The sequence below is a fragment of the Herpailurus yagouaroundi genome, unplaced genomic scaffold, assembly GCF_014898765.1.
Source record: "Herpailurus yagouaroundi ecotype Mexico unplaced genomic scaffold, PumYag 29, whole genome shotgun sequence".
Taxonomy (NCBI): domain Eukaryota; kingdom Metazoa; phylum Chordata; class Mammalia; order Carnivora; family Felidae; genus Herpailurus; species Herpailurus yagouaroundi.
Genome location: NW_024412377.1, coordinates 54,192,116 through 54,211,104, shown reverse-complemented (window position 1 = coordinate 54,211,104; position 18,989 = coordinate 54,192,116). Strand labels below are relative to the sequence as shown.

The 18,989-nt window shown below is 39.7% G+C and overlaps 1 protein-coding gene and 1 long non-coding RNA gene across 4 annotated transcripts in view; one reads left to right on the top strand and one right to left on the bottom strand.

The window, feature by feature from the left end:
• The window catches only part of MAT2B (methionine adenosyltransferase 2 non-catalytic beta subunit), an 18,268-nt gene extending 14,190 nt beyond the window's left edge, over nt 1-4,078 (bottom strand). Inside the window, exon 1 of one of the 2 annotated variants that reach the window (XM_040444137.1) lies at nt 3,915-4,078. In XM_040444137.1, coding sequence (XP_040300071.1) covers nt 3,915-3,944 — 30 coding nt within the window. In that variant the 5' untranslated portion in view covers nt 3,945-4,078. Of the gene's footprint in view, nt 1-1,511; nt 1,674-3,914 lie in introns of those variants that run through there. The other variant, XM_040444127.1, reaches the window with a different exon arrangement.
• Nucleotides 1,285-18,989, top strand: LOC121010459 (uncharacterized). Of its 2 annotated transcripts, XR_005781180.1 has the most exons (5): nt 1,285-1,421; nt 1,923-2,044; nt 2,318-3,102; nt 3,296-3,367; nt 18,961-18,989. It is a non-coding gene; the product is annotated as an uncharacterized LOC121010459 (long non-coding RNA). The 2 variants fall into 2 exon arrangements; XR_005781177.1 differs by lacking the exon at nt 1,285-1,421 and having other exon boundaries at nt 1,713-2,044.

Here is an 18,989-nt window from a genome sequence, read left to right as displayed (position 1 = left end):
CCCCTTCCTCATACAACATTCCCCTGGAGGCAGATCTTTTGAGTAGACTGTACCGGACTCAAGACTTAACTCAAGATCCCCTGAGTACCTAGGCAACACTGGTCTAACTCCTACTGTTACCCTATTACTATCCTACAAGACAGTGTAAACAGGTACCAGTACAATTGTCTTCTCCAACACAATATGCAAGGCAGTCCTCATTCTCACAAGTGAATTTTAATTCTGTATGTTTTGAGAAAGCAGCAAGTATGTGTCAAGATTTAGCGTGGGGACACCTAGCTGGCTGAGTCTGCACAGCATACAATCTGAATCTGGGGCTGTGAGTTAGAGGGCCCTGATGGATGTACAGATTACATTCAAATAAAAAAACAATTAAAAAAAAAAAGATTTAGGCTGTATCACTTTTAATGAAGGAAATCATGAAAACCTATTGAAAACCTATTTTCATTAGTCTGCAGAACTCCCACTGTGAAAAAAAGATTAAGCTTTGCATACACCTATGCATATATATGTAAACAATATGTAACGTTATGTGTTCAGTACCTTTAGGAGCACATATAGGAACAACACGTAAATTTAACTTAACCTCCCAAATCCCAAAGTGATTAGAAACACTAACTATGCTGTATCTTGAAAGCATAAAAATTCTGCATTATCAAAAACAGCCACCTCCCATACCGTCTCTTATTTTCATAAGACATTGGTCTAGGCATTAACATTTCTTTTTATCCCCACTGCTAGATAAATTCTAGCAGTTCTGTGGATTGAATGTGGGGAGGCCTGTAATGAAATATGAGAGAGAATGGAGGAAGCGCAATACCTGGGATAGCTCTCCCACCGTAACAACCTTCCTTTATGCAATCTCTGTAGCGGTTCAAAGCCCGAGAAAGTGAAAGAGATTTGTCGGTTCCAAGCCTACTTAATGAACTTGGGCCAAGGACTCACCCTACAAGCCTCAATTTTCTCATCTGTAAAATGGAGCAAAAATCCTCTCATAGTTATGACGATTAAATAATGCATGTAAAGTGCATAATACAGTGCCTTGCACAAAACTTAAAAGTTCAGTAAGTTGTCATCTCTAAAACTGCTATTTCTGAAAAGCCACTTTCCCCTACTTTCTCAGACATAAGAACTGGTAGGATCGAGGGATATGAACAAAGAATGAAAAAGAAATTCAGAAAGATAAAACCAAAATCGAAACAGCTCAGAAAAACGCCTCTTCGTTGCTGGGAGGGGAGACAGAAGACAAGAAAGTGAAACCAGACCTACTCCTTTCCTGCCGCAGGGCTGGAAGAGCAAACACAAACGGGTGTGCGCCGAGGTAAACAAACTCGGTGGCGCCGCCCTCTCCTCCCGGAGCTAGGAAGGAGGTGCTGAGACGACTCAGGGCTGGGGGCTAGGATTGCTGCAGGATGCGCAAGGTAAACCACCCAAGCCCTCCCTCCCCCTCGACCTGGCTCGTCCCCCTCTGCACTCCCGGTTGCAAGAGACGCCCAGGTCGACTCCCTCACCTCCACTAGCCGGCAGCTCCCGGGAACAAAGTGGATAGAGAGCTCCTTCTCTCGCCCCACCATGCCCGCCGTCTTTGCGCCGCAGCCGCAGCGACCGCCACTTCCTCCAGCCCAGGATCGCCACGGGCCGCAGCTTCCTCGCCCTCGGCCCGCCTCCCTAGGTCCGGGCCGACCCTCTGTTCACTGCTTCCGGCTTCCGCCGCCAAGGCCGCGCCCGATGATTGGCCACATTCCGTGAATGCCTCCGAAAGGGGCCGGGCAGCGTCCAGTACGCAGCCAGCCCACCCCCCAACTCTTAAAGGGATACACAAAACAAAGGCCTTGGCCTTAGGCAATGAATACAAGTTTTGTTTTGGGGAAGATTGTTTATTTTATGTACTATTTTCTCTCTTAGTCTCTCTTCTTGACTAGGGAAGGATTAAACTGGATCGCCTGAGGCTTCAAGTTTGCAGACTAAGCAGTGCCTGGGAATCAACTGAGCATAAAATACGTTTAGTAGGAGAAAACATTTTAAAGCCATGGGGTGTGCTTAGGTAAGAAGGGAAGGAGGGAGCACAGTGGACGTACAGCATTAGGAATGTTTTTTACAGAGATTTAGAAAGACGAAGAATAAAAATACAAGTCCTGGCATCTGAATCATTAACAACCTCAACAACCCATTTGTCGTTCTGGGATGCTAAAATGTAGTATGTGTCAAATTCCAAATAAATCAAACTATTTTTAAGTTAAAAAGAAGAGGGTAAGGGGAGGAATAACTTGGGTGCCTCTTCAAAACGCAGATTCTCGGACTTTACCTGTATTTACAGAATGAAAATCTGCGGTAATATAAAACCAGGGACTCTACATTTTAGTGGATTTAACAGGAGTCAAAACCCCACCGACCACCTTTGAGAAGCATCACATTAGGAACTGCCCCGTCAGGCTACGCCAGCCTGGCCTCCGTAACCATCGTAAATTAAGGACGAAACCAAGAGACAGAGGAATGTCTGGACCTTCCACCACCTGTATGACTTCTTAAAAGTAACAAATCAGAAACAACAGCTCTAAGTGTTGAGAACGACCTCTCAGGCAACTGGTTTCCTTCCTAGCTCAAAACAGCAAAATGTCTATCAGTTGGAATGCCTGCGAGATTTACTCAGGAAAAAAAACCCGCCATAGACCCTGTAGGGTTCGCCAACATTTCACCGCTCCAATCCGAGTGTTCTTATTCAGACATACACGATACCAAAACTGAAAAGTCGCTCACAAGTGTGACCGATGCTTGGGTTTTTCTTAAAAGGGATTCTTTTCATAATCCCTTTAGTTTACTTTAGAGCCAAAGACTAAGCAGCCTTTTGAAAAAGTTTTTCTTTGTCTGAGCCCCGTGAATTTCCTTTCTGCCCAACCCCCCAACAAGAACTCATTTCTTTATTCGTGTTAACAGTCTTTTTTTTTTTTTGGAACGGTGGGGGAAGAGAACCTGAGGCCCCTCGTTTTCGGAGTTTTATTTTTATGCAAGCTGCTACCCTTAATCAGTTTGGCATTATTCAGACAGTCCTTGAGAGGACTGTCCCCAGCATTAAACATTCATAATCTGCAGACAAAGAGAAAGGTGAGTATGGGTGGGAGGTAGGAGAGGCAAATTTAAGATCCTCCTAATCCTCCTCCTTTAAAAACTGGGAGATTTTTGTTTTTTTTTTTTATTTCTAGATACAACGTTGCGATGCAACCTAATTTTTCTATTAATAAAAAAAGTAAGTGTTCAATGTGAATAAGATTTCATTGCATTTTTTTTTTTTTTGCAGAGCAGCCTTGTGTAGAGTTAGGAACAAGAGTTTTCTCACCTACTTTTGAGAACCTGGTCTGATAGCTCCCAGGTAAAACTTGCATATAGTTCTAAAGGTATATGTTCATGTATAGTTTTTTATCATTCTCTTTAAAGATGAAAGTTTCTTTGTGAACAAAAATGCCATTGTTGTAGACAATATCCAAGTTCGTGTGGTGGCTAAGTCTATAAATTTAAAGAGAGCAGCCTGGAGCTAAAAGTTATGTTAGCAGATTCAGTTCATGCTAAGACAAAGAAAGGCTGGAGCACACAATTACAGATAAAATCCTTAGTTACATAGAACCTTCACCTACATCATTGCATTTAATGTGGCAAATGAAGCTGCTGTTCTGTTTTGCATTTAATTTTTGTCAGTTAATGAGTCTTAGCTGAGCTCTCCATAACCTGGTTCCCAGGGTCAATAATTAAACTTGGTTTATTCTTCCATGTTCCAAAGTTACATGTTTTAAAGAAATGAATGATACCCCGTTTCTTTTTTTCTTCTTTTAACACACCTTTTTGGTTTTTACCATTCACTGGGATGCTTTTAAAAGAAACTAACTCCAGAATGCTTCATTTCTTGAATATCTGGCTCTTACCTGGTCCATGTCCTCCGGCATTTCAGGCATGATTCCAAAATATCTCAGGAAAACAGACTTGGGATGAGTCTCTGCCTCTTCTGCCTGGGTCTTTGTTCTGCCTGAAGAGAGCGCAGGCACGGAAAAACGTGAGCTTCAGCTTCACTCGACCTTTTAAATTAGCATTTTGATTCCAATCCCAGAATCTCATGCAGTTTTCCACATTGCAGTAAACTGGCAGCTGATTCCCCCTGGCAGTCTTGAAAATACCCAATGAGAAGTTTCATGTTTAATTGCCTGCCAAGTTAAGGTCCATTGCAAAACCATTAGGAGAACCAGTGTTGTTTTATTGTTGTTTTTTTTAAAGAAGAAACAAAGAAGCAAAAAAAAACTTCCTATGAATACTTGTTGCAATTTTCTCTGGAAGAAGAAAAGCAAGAGCTCACAGATGGAAAGAAGGCAGATCATGCAATTGATTGATTCCTATTCTGAAATATTTTATTCAGTTACACATTATGGTTATTACAACAGAATCTTTGTAAAGTTTTTCAGTGTTTTTCCTCCCGGTGTCTCCTCATTAACTATTTCAAAGGACATTAAAAGGCACTGGTGGTAACAGCTCCCGACAATTAAAATGCAGCAGGTCATTTCTATTAACACTGATCTGCCTTCTGACTGAGAAAATGGTAGATTGAGTAGCTTTAAGTTTGGCCAGGCATTAAGGACTTCTAGATCAGCAATTCCCAAACCTGTCTGTACCCCAGAACCTATGAAACTAAGTCATTCTGTAGGAGTTAAGTCCAATAATCTTATTTTTAACTATTTCAAGGACAATTAATATGCTCAGTTAAATTTGAACCATTGTTCTGGACTATGGTTCTGTAACAATTTAAGAACAATAAAAAAAAATTGCCATTTAGATAGAGCTAACTCTATATTAACTCGTTATATTCTACACACTTAGGGCACACAGCTCGTAGTAAACTCTATGAGACATGCAGAAGGTCTATAAGTAATGGAGGACTATACAATTTCTTAAAATTGATAAATTAAAATTTATCAAAATAAAAGAACTTGTACCCATCAAAAGACAATATTAACAAATAGGCAAATCACAAACTGAGGGAAAAAAATCTTGGTGCATATATCTGAACAGGATTTCTAGTCAGAATATTTAAAGTACACCTGTTGAAACTGCTTGAAAGCATGAAGTTGAAGGGCACCTGGCTGGCTGAGTTAGAGGGGCATGACTCTAGATCTGGGGTTGTGAGTTCAAGCCCCACATTGGGTGTAGAGATTACTTAAGTAACTTATTTTAAAAACGCATAAAGCTGAACAAAAATCAAAATGGCTGCACGAATGCTTCAGCAAAGCTTGATTTTAAACTGAATAACCCCTTCCCTCTCTTCCTCCAACCTTCCTTCCCTCCTCCATTCAGTAAACCTTCCCTTCTTAGCCTTTTGTTTCAGGAACCCAGTTCCACCCTGAAAACACATACACAATTCGTGTCTAAACTGGCTAGATCCTCTATTTCTCTATAAAATCCTCCAGCCTCTTTGTCTGCAGAGGGGGTGGGCAGGAAGGGGGCTTGCAGTTTTTGAAAGCCATGGCCTGCTGCAGCTGCTTTTACCCTGCAAAGCAATAAAGCTTTTGTTCCTCTTTATTCCAAACTCTGTCTTCATGTTAGATTTTGGATCCGAAACACAGAGGTTGGTTATTGACAACACTACAACTCAATTGTTTTGTTTTTTTTTAATCATTTAAAAAATGAACACAATTTTGGGACACCTTGGGTGGCTCAGTCGGTTGAGTGTCCAACTCTTGGTTTCGGCTCAGGTCACGATCTCACTCACCATTCGTGGTTTCAGGCCCCACGTGGGGCTCTGCGCTGACAGTGTGGAGCCTGCTTAGAATTCTCTCCCTGCCCCCCCCCCCAAAATAAATAAACTTAAAAAAAGGACACACTTTGAACACATACTTAACAAAGACAGAAAATTGGTCAGTAATTACATAAAAAGATGCTCAGCATATGGGAAATGCAAACTAAAATCATACTGAAATACTGTCACCGGCTAGACCCCAAGACCTGACCTTTACTACTTACCTGCTTATACCCACCGACCTTTGTCCCACATTTTTCCTTAAGCTCTTCTTTCCAGCTTATCTCTTAACTCAGGCAAAAGACCTGAAGAACAGAGTATCCCGAAACGGCAACTACCCCTCAAGCAGTATCAAATGGTAGGGCAAAGAATCTGCTGGCCCAGACCTCCAGACAAGTTTGAGCTCAACCCCCGACTCATGCCTGTGGAAATGGACCACTGAATGATTTGTGGGGTGACTGACAGTTACCTTTACCTCATTATAATACTAAAATCTCCACCCGGCGGGGGGGGGGGGGGGGGGGGGGGGTGGGGGGCGGTAGCAGGGAACAAGCCTCATTCACAGAACACATGTATAGGCATGTTTCCTTAAGGCGCATGCACAATCTTATGCCTGCTTCTACATATGCTGATGAGGTTCCCCTTTCTACTTGCATCCTAACCCTGAATAAAAGGAATCCATTCACCCTTGCTCAGGGACTCATAGCTTTGGAATCTATTCCCTGTGATCTCCTTATTTGCTGCAAATAAAGTTTACTGTGTGTGACAACTCCACCTGGGGTGTAGCTCTTACCTGTGACTTACCAAGGATTGAATTTATGTTAGTTTGGTTACAATACCGTTACATACCTAATGGAATGGTTAAAATTTAAAAGACTGATAATATCGTATGCTAACAAGCATTTTCAGCAACTAGATTGCTCATTTATTGCTAGTGGGAGTATCAAATGATACAACCACTTTAGAAAACTCGTAATTTATTATAAAGTTGAACCCCTAACTCAGTAATTCTGTTTCTAGATGATCACCAAGGAGAAATTAAAGCACATGTACATAAAGACTTGTGCAAGAATATTCATGGCAGCTGAATTCAAAACAACCTAAAATTGGAAACAGCTCAAATATCCATTAATAGATGAATGGATAAGTAGATTATGGTATATTCATAGTACTGGTATCTTACTTAGCTATACAAAGAAACGAACTATATGAATGAAACTCAAAATCATTATGCTGAGTTAAGGCAGCTAGACACAAGAGAGTATGATTCCATATATGTGAAATTCTAAAACCAGTTGAAACTAATCTATGGTAAAAGAAACTAGCTTGAGGGGGAAAGGTAGGGATTGATCGTAAAGGCCATAAATGAACTTTCCCAAATAATGGAAATATTTTATATCTTTTTTTTTTTTTTACATTTTATATCTTGATAGCTTAAAATTTTTTTCATTTATTTATTTTTGAGAGACAGAGATTGAGCACAAGTGGGGGAGGGGCAGAGAGACAGAAGGAGACACAGAATCTGAAGCAGGCTCCAGGCTCTGAGCTGACAGCACAGAGCCTGATGTGGGGCTCGAACTCACAAACTGTGAGATCATGACCTGAGCCGAAGTCAGATGCTCAACTGACTGAGCCACCCAGGCGCCTCTATCTTGACAGTTTTATATCTTCAATATGCTTATCAAACTATAAGAATTATGATATGGGGGAGGCTGGCTGGCTGGCTCAGTTGGTAGAGCATGTGACTCTGATCTTAGAGTCCTGAGTTCAAGCTCTATATTGGCTGTATAGAATATTTTAAAAATTAATAATAAAAATGTTTAAAAATAAGTTGCAATAGAATTTAAAAAAAGAATTAAGAGCTGTTCATTTCACTGTATTACTATATGTAATTTATACCTCAATTTCAAAACAATATCACAGTCATATTTTGGGCATTTGGGTCACAACCTTAGATTCAGTCAACAATATCCAGGATACTAGTTTGAGGTAGTGTTAACCATTGCATTGGTAGTGTTCTCTAGGATGCAAGCTATCAGCAGAAGTGGGGTGGGGGGAGGCACAAAATGTGTTTTGTTTTGCAGGACCAGTAGTTCCTGCCAAGCAGACACCTGAGTAGGTGTTTTGCCTGGTACCCCTTGTATGAGCCATTTTGAATGAATTTGGAACACACAATTCCCCCTGAGCTGTCCTGAAGTTACCTTTAGCTCATTATAATACTAAGATCTTCTCCAATGGGTGGGGTTTTCCACCAGTTTTTGAACATACAATGTATGCTCTAACATGTTGATGTGCTAGGCATGTGCAATTGAACCAGAGTACGTAAGTAATAGAATATGCATATATGTTCCTTAATGCACATGCAAGCTCCCTGCCACTGCCCCCTAATACACTGAATAAAAGCTTCCTGTACTAACCCCACAGGGAGATAATGCTTTGAGAGCTATCCACCCCAACACCCTCCTAACTTGTAACAAGTAACAAAAAGTTCTTTGCTTTCAAGCCTTCTTTGGATTGTGTTCCATTTCCACCCCTTGAGTTCTGTTACAGTACAAATGATGAACTAAATGGACAGTATTTAAATTTCTAAACTCATTAGGACCTAAGAAATGTAAGACTTTTTCCTTGATAGGATATGCACACTTTTTTCAAGTTTAAGAAATAGATCTCTAAATTATAATGAATGATACCCCAAGGGCAAGAGCAAGGGTTTTTGTTGCTTCTGTTTTATATCCTCCTCTTACCTCCCCACTCCTCCATTTTAATTTTTATTTATTTTTAATTTTATTTATTTATTTAGAGAGAGAGAGAGCAGGGGAGGGGCAGAAAGAGTGGGTGAGAGAGAATCCCAAGCAGGCTCATGCTGTCAGCACAGAGTCCAACCCAGGGATCTATCTCATGACTGTGAGATATGACCTGAGCCAAAATCAAGAGTCAGAAGCTTAACTGGCTGAGCCACCCAGGCGCCCCTCCTCTCTACTTTTAAAATACCCTTTGATTCCACTATCTCAGATGTTCCCATCTCTGTGACTCTAATACCTACATGAATGACTCTGTCCTAAGCTATGTTTTCCCATTTCCAGATGCCTAAAAGGTATCTTACCTGTATGTTCCTCTGGTATATCAAACTCACAGGTCCAAGAAACTAAAAGTAAATTTAATATTAATTCATCATCTTGTCCTCCAAATCTGATCTTCCTCTTAACCCTGAGGTTTGTGAGAAAGATATTTTTTATACTAATTAACTCATAGACTCAAATATGCATATGGGGATTTATTAGGGAATAAAGATAAATTAGAATTTAATCATTAAAACAACATAGTTGTTTCCTGGTTTCCTATCTCACTTGTACTAAAATAAGTTATTTTTAAGGGTTTCATAAATGTTTATTTATTTATTTTGAGAGAGAATGAGAGTGGGGGAGAGCCAGAGAGAGAGGGAGAGAATCCCAAGCAGGCTCCATGCCATCAATGCACAGCATGACAGGGGCTCAATCTCATGAACTGAAATCAAGAGTTGGTTGCTGAGTCTCAACTGACTGAGCCACCTAGGTGCCCCATTAAAATAAATTAAACATAGGGGCGCCTGGGTGGCGCAGTCGGTTAAGCGTCTGACTTCAGCCAGGTCACGATCTCGCGGTCCGGGAGTTCGAGCCCCGCGTCAGGCTCTGGGCTGATGGCTCAGAGCCTGGAGCCTGTTTCCGATTCTGTGTCTCCCTCTCTCTCTGCCCCTCCCCCATTCATGCTCTGTCTCTCTCTGTCCCAAAAATAAATAAATAAACGTTGAAAAAAATAAAAAAAAATAAATTAATTAATTAAACATATTAAACATATTAACATATTAAAAAAATTTTAAAATGTGGGGAAAAATTACTAGAGGAAAATGTATATAATAATCTTGGTGGGAGGAAGTCTTTTATGAGCATATCATAAAATTCAGAAACCAACAGTGAAAATATCAACAAAGTAGACTATATAGATTTTGGTAAATATCTGCATAACAACAATAGCAACAATAATAGTGATAATTATCCAAGTCAAAAGACAAACTGGGAGAAAATATATATGATGCATGAGAAATCAAGAGCTAATTGCTATGCTATATAAGGAAGCTTGAAAGTCAGGGGGAAAAGAAAAAACCTTAAAAGTCAACCTTGTAAAGTGTAGAATTCAGGGTGCCTGAGTGGCTCAGTGAGTTAAGTGTCTCACTCTTGATTTTGGCTCAGGTCATGACCTCAGGGTTGGTGAGTTTAAGCCCGGAATTGTGTTCTGTGCCTACAGTGAGGAGACTGCTTGGGATTCTTTCTCACTCCCTCTCTCTCTGCCCCTCCCCCGCTCACATTCTCTGTCTCTCTCAAAATAAAATAAACTTAAAAAAAAAATAAAGTGTAGAATTCAATGGTTTTCAGTATATCCAGAGCTGTGAAACCACCACTACTCTCCAGGGAACATTGCCAAATTCTTGGAAGTGGCCACTGAATTTCACAGGTTAGTGGAGGAGGGGTACAAAAGTTCAGCCAAAGGATGAGGATAGTACAATATTTCTCAATATTGTAGAAAACTCTTCCAAACACTGGGAAGGGGTAAAGGCATGGGAGTGGGGGTGGATTTAACATCCAAGAAAGACTGTGAGTTTTGTTTTGCCCTGTTTTTTGCTTAGTTTTAAAAGGTCTACTATTAGAGTATGTTTGTATAACAAGGAGTGAGATCAATTAATTGATAGGAGGTATTATGGGTTAAGTTGTGCCTCCCAGAATGACATGTTGAAGTCCTAATCCACAGCACCTCAGAATGTGACCTTGTTTGAAAATAAGGTTGTTGTCCAATTCATATTTATAGAGACAGGGATGTAGAATTCTCCTGAAGGGAGACACTGCAAGTCTCGTGGTTTAGTCTGCCATCAATGGAGTGGAGAAGTATAATCCTGCCCCTGGAATTACTGTATTTTGAACAATAATACAAGGTACTGCAAGGAATAAAGGCAAGAGAATCTGAGGACACATATATTCAGTTGGAAAATTTAAAAGAGGAAAGATGAGGAAGTCCTGCCCATCTGTTTCAGTTTTCGGTTAAGTGTGTGGTAATATCGTCAGCTGGGGGTGATGAGGAAGGAGGGCTACATGAGTCAGAACTTTGAGGAGAAGCCTCAAAATGAACGAAAATTGTACATAAGTAAGTTTTTAGCTAATGCAGATTTTTTTGGGGGGGGCGGGTCTTTGTGTCATCTAATGTAGGAGGATTTTAAAAACTTTTTAATTATAAAAATTTTCAAACTTACAGAAAAATTTAGAGAAGAGTTTAATGAACAAACAGCCTTATACTTTCTACCTAAGCTCTACAATTGTTTATTTCACTATACTTGCTTTCTCTATATATATTTGAAATTAAATTTGTTTTTCTGAAACACTTCAAAATAAGTTGTAGGCATCATGACATTTTACTCTTTCTATGTCATGACATTTTAGTCTTATTAAAAACATCAGCATTCATTTTCTAAAAATAAGGTCAGTCTATCATATGACTACAATACCATTGTCACACTTAGGAAGATTCACAATTCCATATTATCATCTACATTGTAATTTCTCTAATTGTTCCAAGAATGTATTTTATACCTTAAAAAAAAAAAAAAACAACAACATACCACCAAGGTCTGCACATTTTCACATTTTGTTTGCTTTATTCATCTCCTTTTTTTTTTTCCTTAAGACTGTTTTTAGAGTGGTTTTAGGTTCATAGGAAAAATGAGCGGAAGGTACAGAAATTCCCCTTATGCCCCCTGCCAGCCCCTTGTACCTCACAGTTGCAGTGTCCCTCATTATCCACATCCCCCACAAGAGTGCTACATTTGTTACAGTGAATGAACCTACACTGACACTTTGCAATCACCCAAAGTCACAGTTTACATCAGTTGACTCTTGGTGTGGTACATTCTGTGGATTTAAACATATCTATCTTTGTGGTACCATACAGGGCATTTTCACTGCCCTAAAAATCCTCCGGGTTCCACCTATTCATCCCTTTCCTCCCCCAGTCGGCTCCTGGCAACCATTGATCTTTTTGTCTCCATAGTTTTGTCTTTTCCAGAATGTCACATAGTTAGAATTGTACAGTAGATAGTCTTTCCATGTTGGCTTCCCTTACTAATATGGATTTGTTTTCTCCATGGCTTTTTGTGGCTATGTGGCTCATTCTTTTTAGCCCTGATTAATATTCCATTGTCTGGATGTACCACAATGTATTTATACCTTCATCTAGGTAGTTTCCAAGTTTTGGCAAATATGAATAAAGCTGCTGCAAGCATTTGTGTGCAGGTTTTTTTGTGAACAGTCATACTCCCCACTGTTTCCTGCCCCCTACCCCGCCCCTCTCCCTGCCCATCACATTGGCTTTTTGAAGAGACGATACCCAGTTACCTGATGATTTTCTTCAAGCATTCATATAATACTTCGCTAACCTTGTATTTTCTGTAGAGTGACTTTTTTTCTTTGGAGACTTGATTATAGTGCTGCGTACGCATATTGTATCATATTAGGAGGCACCTGACAAAAAGTCATCCCAATATTAGTGGTGTCTTACCATTTGGTAGAGTGTATATATATTTGGTATATATATATATATATTTTTTTTTAGTTTGTTTATTTATTTATTGTTAGTAATCTCTACACCCGATGTGGGGCTCAAACTCATGACCCCAAGATCAAGAGTCACACACTCCACCGACTAAGCCAGCCAGGTGCCCCTGGTGGCACATTCTTTCACCATTTACAATTAATAACTAATCTTTGGGGTCCCACTTTCAAACCTGTAAGTATCCTGTAACCTAACAACTTTCACCTAATTGCCTCCATTGATGTTACTCAGCTAAGTCAATGAGTATATGGAGGTGGCAAAGTCCATAAGACTTAATGAGATTGTCTAGGGACAGAATGTTGATAAAGAAGAGAAGAGAGTCCAGGTTCAACTCCTTACTCCCTCCAATAATTACAAGTCAGGTACAAGATGGTGCAGTAAAGGGGTGAGAAAAGAAGCAGTTAGGTGAAAGGAAAACCAAATACATGGCATTGGCTCTCTGGAAAACAGAGCATTTCAAGAATTCACTGGAGAAATTGCCAGTCGTTTTGCAGATGACTGGGGACAGAAACGAAACTACAGTGGGTTAGAATGAGAAAGACAAGGCAGAAAGAACTTACTACGTACCTTTCTCACAGGTGGCTTTAAATATCTCTAGCCTGGGGCGCCTGGGTGGCTCAGTCAGTTCAACTTCCACTCAGGTCAAGATTTCATGGTTCCTGACTTTGAGCCCTGCATTGGGCTCTGTGCTGACAGCTCAGAGCCTGGAGCCTGCTTCAGAGTCTGCGTCTCCTTCTCTCTCTGCCCCTCCCCTGCTTGCACTCTGTCTCTCTCTCTCTCAAAAATAAATTTAAAAAATACTCAAAAAAAAAAATCTCTAGCTTGTGCTCGTCAATAAGCACAACTTACTGTTTTTCAAAGATTTTACATTTATTTCTCTTCCTTTGGTCATCTCTCTGAATATGAGCTTTAAAGTATTGTGTAGTAAGATAAGATTTTGAAATCTTAATCTTTGAAATTTTTTAAAAATTTTATTTCTCGTAGCACTCTCTTAATTTTCTCCTACCCACCTTGCAGCATCCATAGAGCCAGAATTAGGATGGTTTAAGTGAAAATACACAAAATAGCAAATATTTGCCCTGCTGTTGTTATTCTCTTGAATGTACAGCTAATGAAGATTATGAAGTGGATGGGGGTAAGAGAGGCTCAGTCCTTTTTCCTGACTCAGGGAGAAGAGGTAAACATTGTGACTGAGATGGGAAGGGAGGGTATTGGAGCCTCTCTGTCATGATAGTCTCCAGAAAATCTAGTTGACAAAAATTTGATTGGAGATTAAGGCTCAGGTGACTCCTAATTTAAAGGAATATTGGGGACACCTGGGGGGCTAAGACGTTGAGTGTCTGACTTCTGGCTCAGGACCCTGATCTCAGGGTTCCTGAGTTTGAGCTCAGCATTAACTCTGCTGTAAGAACAGAGCCTGCTTTGGATCCGTGTTTCCTTCTCTCTCTGCCCCTCTCCCAAACTCTCTCTCTCAAAAATAAATACATAAGTAAAACATTGAAAAAGATAGACGAATATTGAATGAGTTAGACCCGGAGTCTCAACAAAAACTTTTGTAAAGAGAGTGCATGTCTTCATGTCTCTAGGTTCTGAGGCCTTCTGTTTTACATTGCCATCACTTTTTGGACCCCCACCCTAGTTTCAGGGGATATTTCCATAGAAATCACGAATAACAGCAAAAAGAGAGGATCTGGAGGGACGGTTCCAGGGATGGTGAGAAAGGAGGCAGGGCATCCCAAACTGTGGACGATGCTTTCTTGTCAGTAGTGTGAGCATGAACTGGTATTTAAGGTTAAGGGCTAATGTGGATATACAGGGCCTGAGCTGAAGTACACATGGTGCTCAATTCCCAAGCCCAGGCTTCTGATCACTCAAATTTTCACCTGTCAGCCTCAGCAGACACAGACCAGATCCTGCATGTGCCTGGGAGGCAGCATGCCAAAACCCTTGAAGCAAAAGCCTAAAGGATTAAAACAGTCCAAAGTTCAGCCCTTTCCTTCTACAGATACCACATCCACACCTTCAGTACATCCTAGCCTGGCACTCCCTCAGAAATGTAATCCCTTCATTTCACAGCTGATTTCTGAAAGGTCTGAACACTCTTCCCTAGATATACTTCTCTTTGGGGAGATCTGGGGCTGGGACGATGATGATGATGATGATGATGATGATGATGATTTTTGGCAACAGTACGGAAAGGTAACGTCACTGGCCTCTCACTCATGTAGTCCTTGATAGAATCCACTGTTAGAGTCATTTATTACCTTCTGTACCTCTATCTTATTATTAAAGCTGTGCTACTTTTTCTTTAGCATAATGAAATCAGTTTGTAACTATATGCGCATAAGTGTGATTCTTTCTCGCTAGACTGAAAGCTCTGTGAAGATAGGAACTGTCTTCATACATTTCTGTAGTCTCTGGCATAGTGATTATTAAAAAAAACCTTGGTGGTTTTTTGTTTTTTTTGAGAGAGAGAGAGAGAGAGCGAGCACAAGTTGGGGAGGGGCAGAGAGAGAAGGAGACAGAGAATCCAAAGCAGGCTCCAAAGCTGAGCTGTCAGCAGATCCCAACACAGGGCTTGAACTCACAAACCATGAGATCATGACCTGAGCTGAAGGTGGATGCTTAACCAACTGAGCCACCCAGGCGCCCCAACCTTGGTAGTTGTTACATGACTGGTCAATAAGGATCAGTTACCATCTGCACATTCACTATTCCCAGATGTGTATGTGTTGTCCAGAGCCTTCTCCTGAGGACCCGTATATACAAGATTCTACCTGATATCTCCACCTCAAACTCAGTATGTTCCAAACCAAATGTGTTTACTTCACTTGGCAAATGGGCTCTTTCACCCAAGTTCTTTATCTCAGGGAATACCAAGGTCACTCATCCATTGTCCAAACCAGGCTATGGGCCATCTTCTGCTTTTATTTAGATTATTATGTTTTTTTCTTCTTCTTCAAAAAAATTTTTTTTTAATGTTTGTTTCTGAGAGAGACAGAGAGAGAGAGAGACACACACAGAGACAGAGCATGAGCTGAGGAGGGGCAGAGACAGAGGGAGACACAGAATCTGAAGCAGGCTCCAGGCTCCTAGCTGTCAGCTCAGAGCCTGATGTGGGGATTGAACCCATGAACCATGAGATCATGACCGGAGCCGAAGTGGGACACTTAACTGATGAGCCACCCAGGCACCCCTTTTTCTTCTTTTCCTAAAGCAAATAGACAGTATCTAACACATACTAGGTACCAGTAAATATTACTGGATAAATGATCTGACTTCTGGTCTATTCCCATAGAATTAATTTTCCACGCAGCAGAGTGACATTCAAAAACATATCTGATGCCCTTTAATAGCTCACCATTGTCCATAGGTTAAAGTTCAATGTGGGGCTTGAACTCATGACCCTGAGATCAAGAGTCGGATGCTTTACTGACTGAGCTAACTAGGCACCCCAAAGATCAAATTTCTTATGTGTTTTCTCCTTGTGATTTGCGCAGTCAGATCTACTTATCCTTGCAGTTTAACTTCTTGCCATTTTTCTACTGGTGATATTGAATGTTGTTTCTCAAATGTGCCAAACTCTTGTACTTTCCCATTTGATGTTACATTTCCAGTGAATCCTCTTATCTATGATCCTTCTTTATCTGACTCACCCCTACCCATTTCTTCAGGTCCTGGGTCGTGCTTACCTCCTGACCTGACTTGGATGGGCTTCCAGACTCCACTAGGTCACTAAGTACTTTGCAAAGTAAGATCTTAGTTAACCCCTTAGCTCATCAGGGACTGTATTGCCTTTTGCTACCAAACAATTTTACAGGGAATATTCTTATACTGAAGGCTTTGTATAGATATCTGAAAGACAAAGTCCTGGGAGAAAATTTCTGGGTCAAAGAGCACATGTTTTTTTTACTTTTACAGATACTGTCCAGTTGATTTTTAGTAATGTATCTATAGTGTATCATCATAGTTTTTTTTAATCAGTTTTTAAAAAAGTTTATTTATTTTTGAGAGAGAGAGAGAGTGCATGAGTGGAGTGGGACAGAGAGGGGGAGAGAATCTCAAGCAGGCTCTCCACTGTCAGCCAGACCCCACCGTGGGGCTTGAACCGTAAACCATGAGATCACGACCTGAACTGAAATCAAGAGTCAGATGCTTAACTGACTGAGCCACCCAGGTACCCCTATCATCATATTTTTTGATCATTGTTAATCTGATATGGAAGTATCGGCATTTCATTTTACTTTACATTTCTTGGATAATAAGTAAGATTATCTTTTCAAAATTAAAGAACATTCACATTTCTTCTAGGTTCTGTCTGCATAGATCTTGCCTACTTTCGGACTTTTAGTGTTATCCTTATTCATTTATAGAACTCTCTAATCAAAAGAAATTCTGCTTTGCCTATCATATGTGTTTGTCATTTGATTATGGAGCTTTTCTTCATCCAGATTCTTTTACTTTTTATGAAATCACAGCTGTATTTTGGGGCTTCATAGTCTTTACAAAATTTCTCCATTTTGAAATTATAAAGACACTCACATTGTCTTGTACTATGATTAGATTTTTAAATTTAATCTATATTTTATTTTTGGTTTGAAAGTGAGGTGAAATATACAACTTCTTTCCTCTATATGGAAAGCCAGTCATCCTGAAACTATTTATTGAATAACCTACATTTTGAGGAAATTCCACCATCAATTATTTCTATTTTCTTTAAGTAGAAATAGCTATCAGTGGCTAAGAGGGAGATGCTGAAGTCTGAGGTTTGAGGAAAATTAAAAATGGGAAAGAGGGGTGCCTGGTTGGCTCAGTATGCAGAGCATGTGAATCTTAGTCTCAGGGTCATTAGTTTGAGCCTCATGTTTGGTGTGGAGCCTACCTAAAAAAAAAAAAAAAAAGAAAAAAAAAAAAAAAATTGTTTAGTGACATCAAGAGCCTACTTAAGGTTGGAAAGCGGGACATGGTCACTATCTTTAATATTAGAGGATTTTATTTAGTACTGTTCAACAGTCTGGGTACAAAAGCATAAGATGCAGACAATTGAATTTGTGCAGTGTTGAATTTTAACAGGAATGTGGGAGGAAATACACAAAAAGATAGAATAATGGACCGTTACACCTAACATAAATAGTAAAGTGAATTAAACAGAAGGTGGTCTGGTAAGAATTTTAGGATAAATTATCATCCTACTTGCTGTTATTTATTTTGCCCACAAATCTATAATTTGGGTATTTATTTTGCCCATGAATCTATAATTTGGGTAGGGATCAGCCCAGGCCATTCATTGCTGTTCCACATCACCTGGGGCAGTTGGCTTGAAGGAAGGGAATCAACAAAAGATGGCTGGATTCCAAGATCAAGTGTCCAAGAACACCTTGGAAATACTGTATCATCTTTGATGACTGTGGTAAACAAAACAATGGTTCTTTCAATGATGTCCACATAGTAATCTCTGGAACCTATGAATATTACTTTATATGACAAAAGGAACTTTCCAGATATTATTAGAGACTTTGAGATGGGAAGATTATACTTGATCAACTCTGTGGGTCCAATATAATCAGAAGGTCCTTAGATGGAAGCAGAAGGTCAGAGTAAGAAAGATGTGACAATTGAAGCAGGGGTTGGAGTGATGCTTTGAAGATGGAAGAAGGAGATATGGGCCAAGGAATGCAGGCAGCCACTAGAAGTTAGAAAAGACACGAAAATAGATTTGTCCCTAGAGCCTTCAGAAGGGACACAGCCCCACCAACATCTATTTTTTGGCTTCATAACACTCATTGTAGACGTCTGACCTCCAGAATTGTTATATAATAAATTTGTGTTCTTTAAAGCCACTAATTTTGTGTTAATTTGTTATAGCAGTAAGGCAGGGTTTCTTTCTTTTTTAAAGGCCAAATAATATTCCATTGTATGTATTTCCTTTATCCATTCATCTGTCAGTGGACGTTTAGGTTGTTTCCATAGCTTGGCTAATGTGAATAATACTGCAATGGACACAGAAGTGCAAATACCTTCTTGTGATTCTCATTTCAATTCTTTTGGATAAATATTCAGAATTGGGGTTGCTGAATCACATGGTAGTTCTATTTTAAATTTTTTGAGGAACCTCTATACTATTTTCCATAGTGGCTACACTATTTTACCTTCTCACCAACAACTGTACAATTGCTCTAATCACTGGGTTCTACTCCTGAAACCAATACTACACTGTATGTTAACTAACTTGAATTTAAATAAATAAATAAACCACAAAAGACAAGGGTCCTAATGCTTCCATATTCTAATATTTACTTTTTTTTTTTTTTTGATAATAACCATCCTAACAGGTATGAAATATTGTCTCTTTGTGATGACTAGTGATTCTGAGCATCTCTTCCTATGGCTGTTGAACACTTGTATGTCTTCTTTGGAGAAATAACTATTCAAATTCTTTAGCAATTTTTATATTATATTATTATTTTGCGTTTATTATTGCGTATATTATTATATCGTGTTGTAATTTCTTTTTTTTTTAATTTTTTTTCAACGTTTATTTATTTTTGGGACAGAGAGAGACAGAGCATGAACGGGGGAGGGG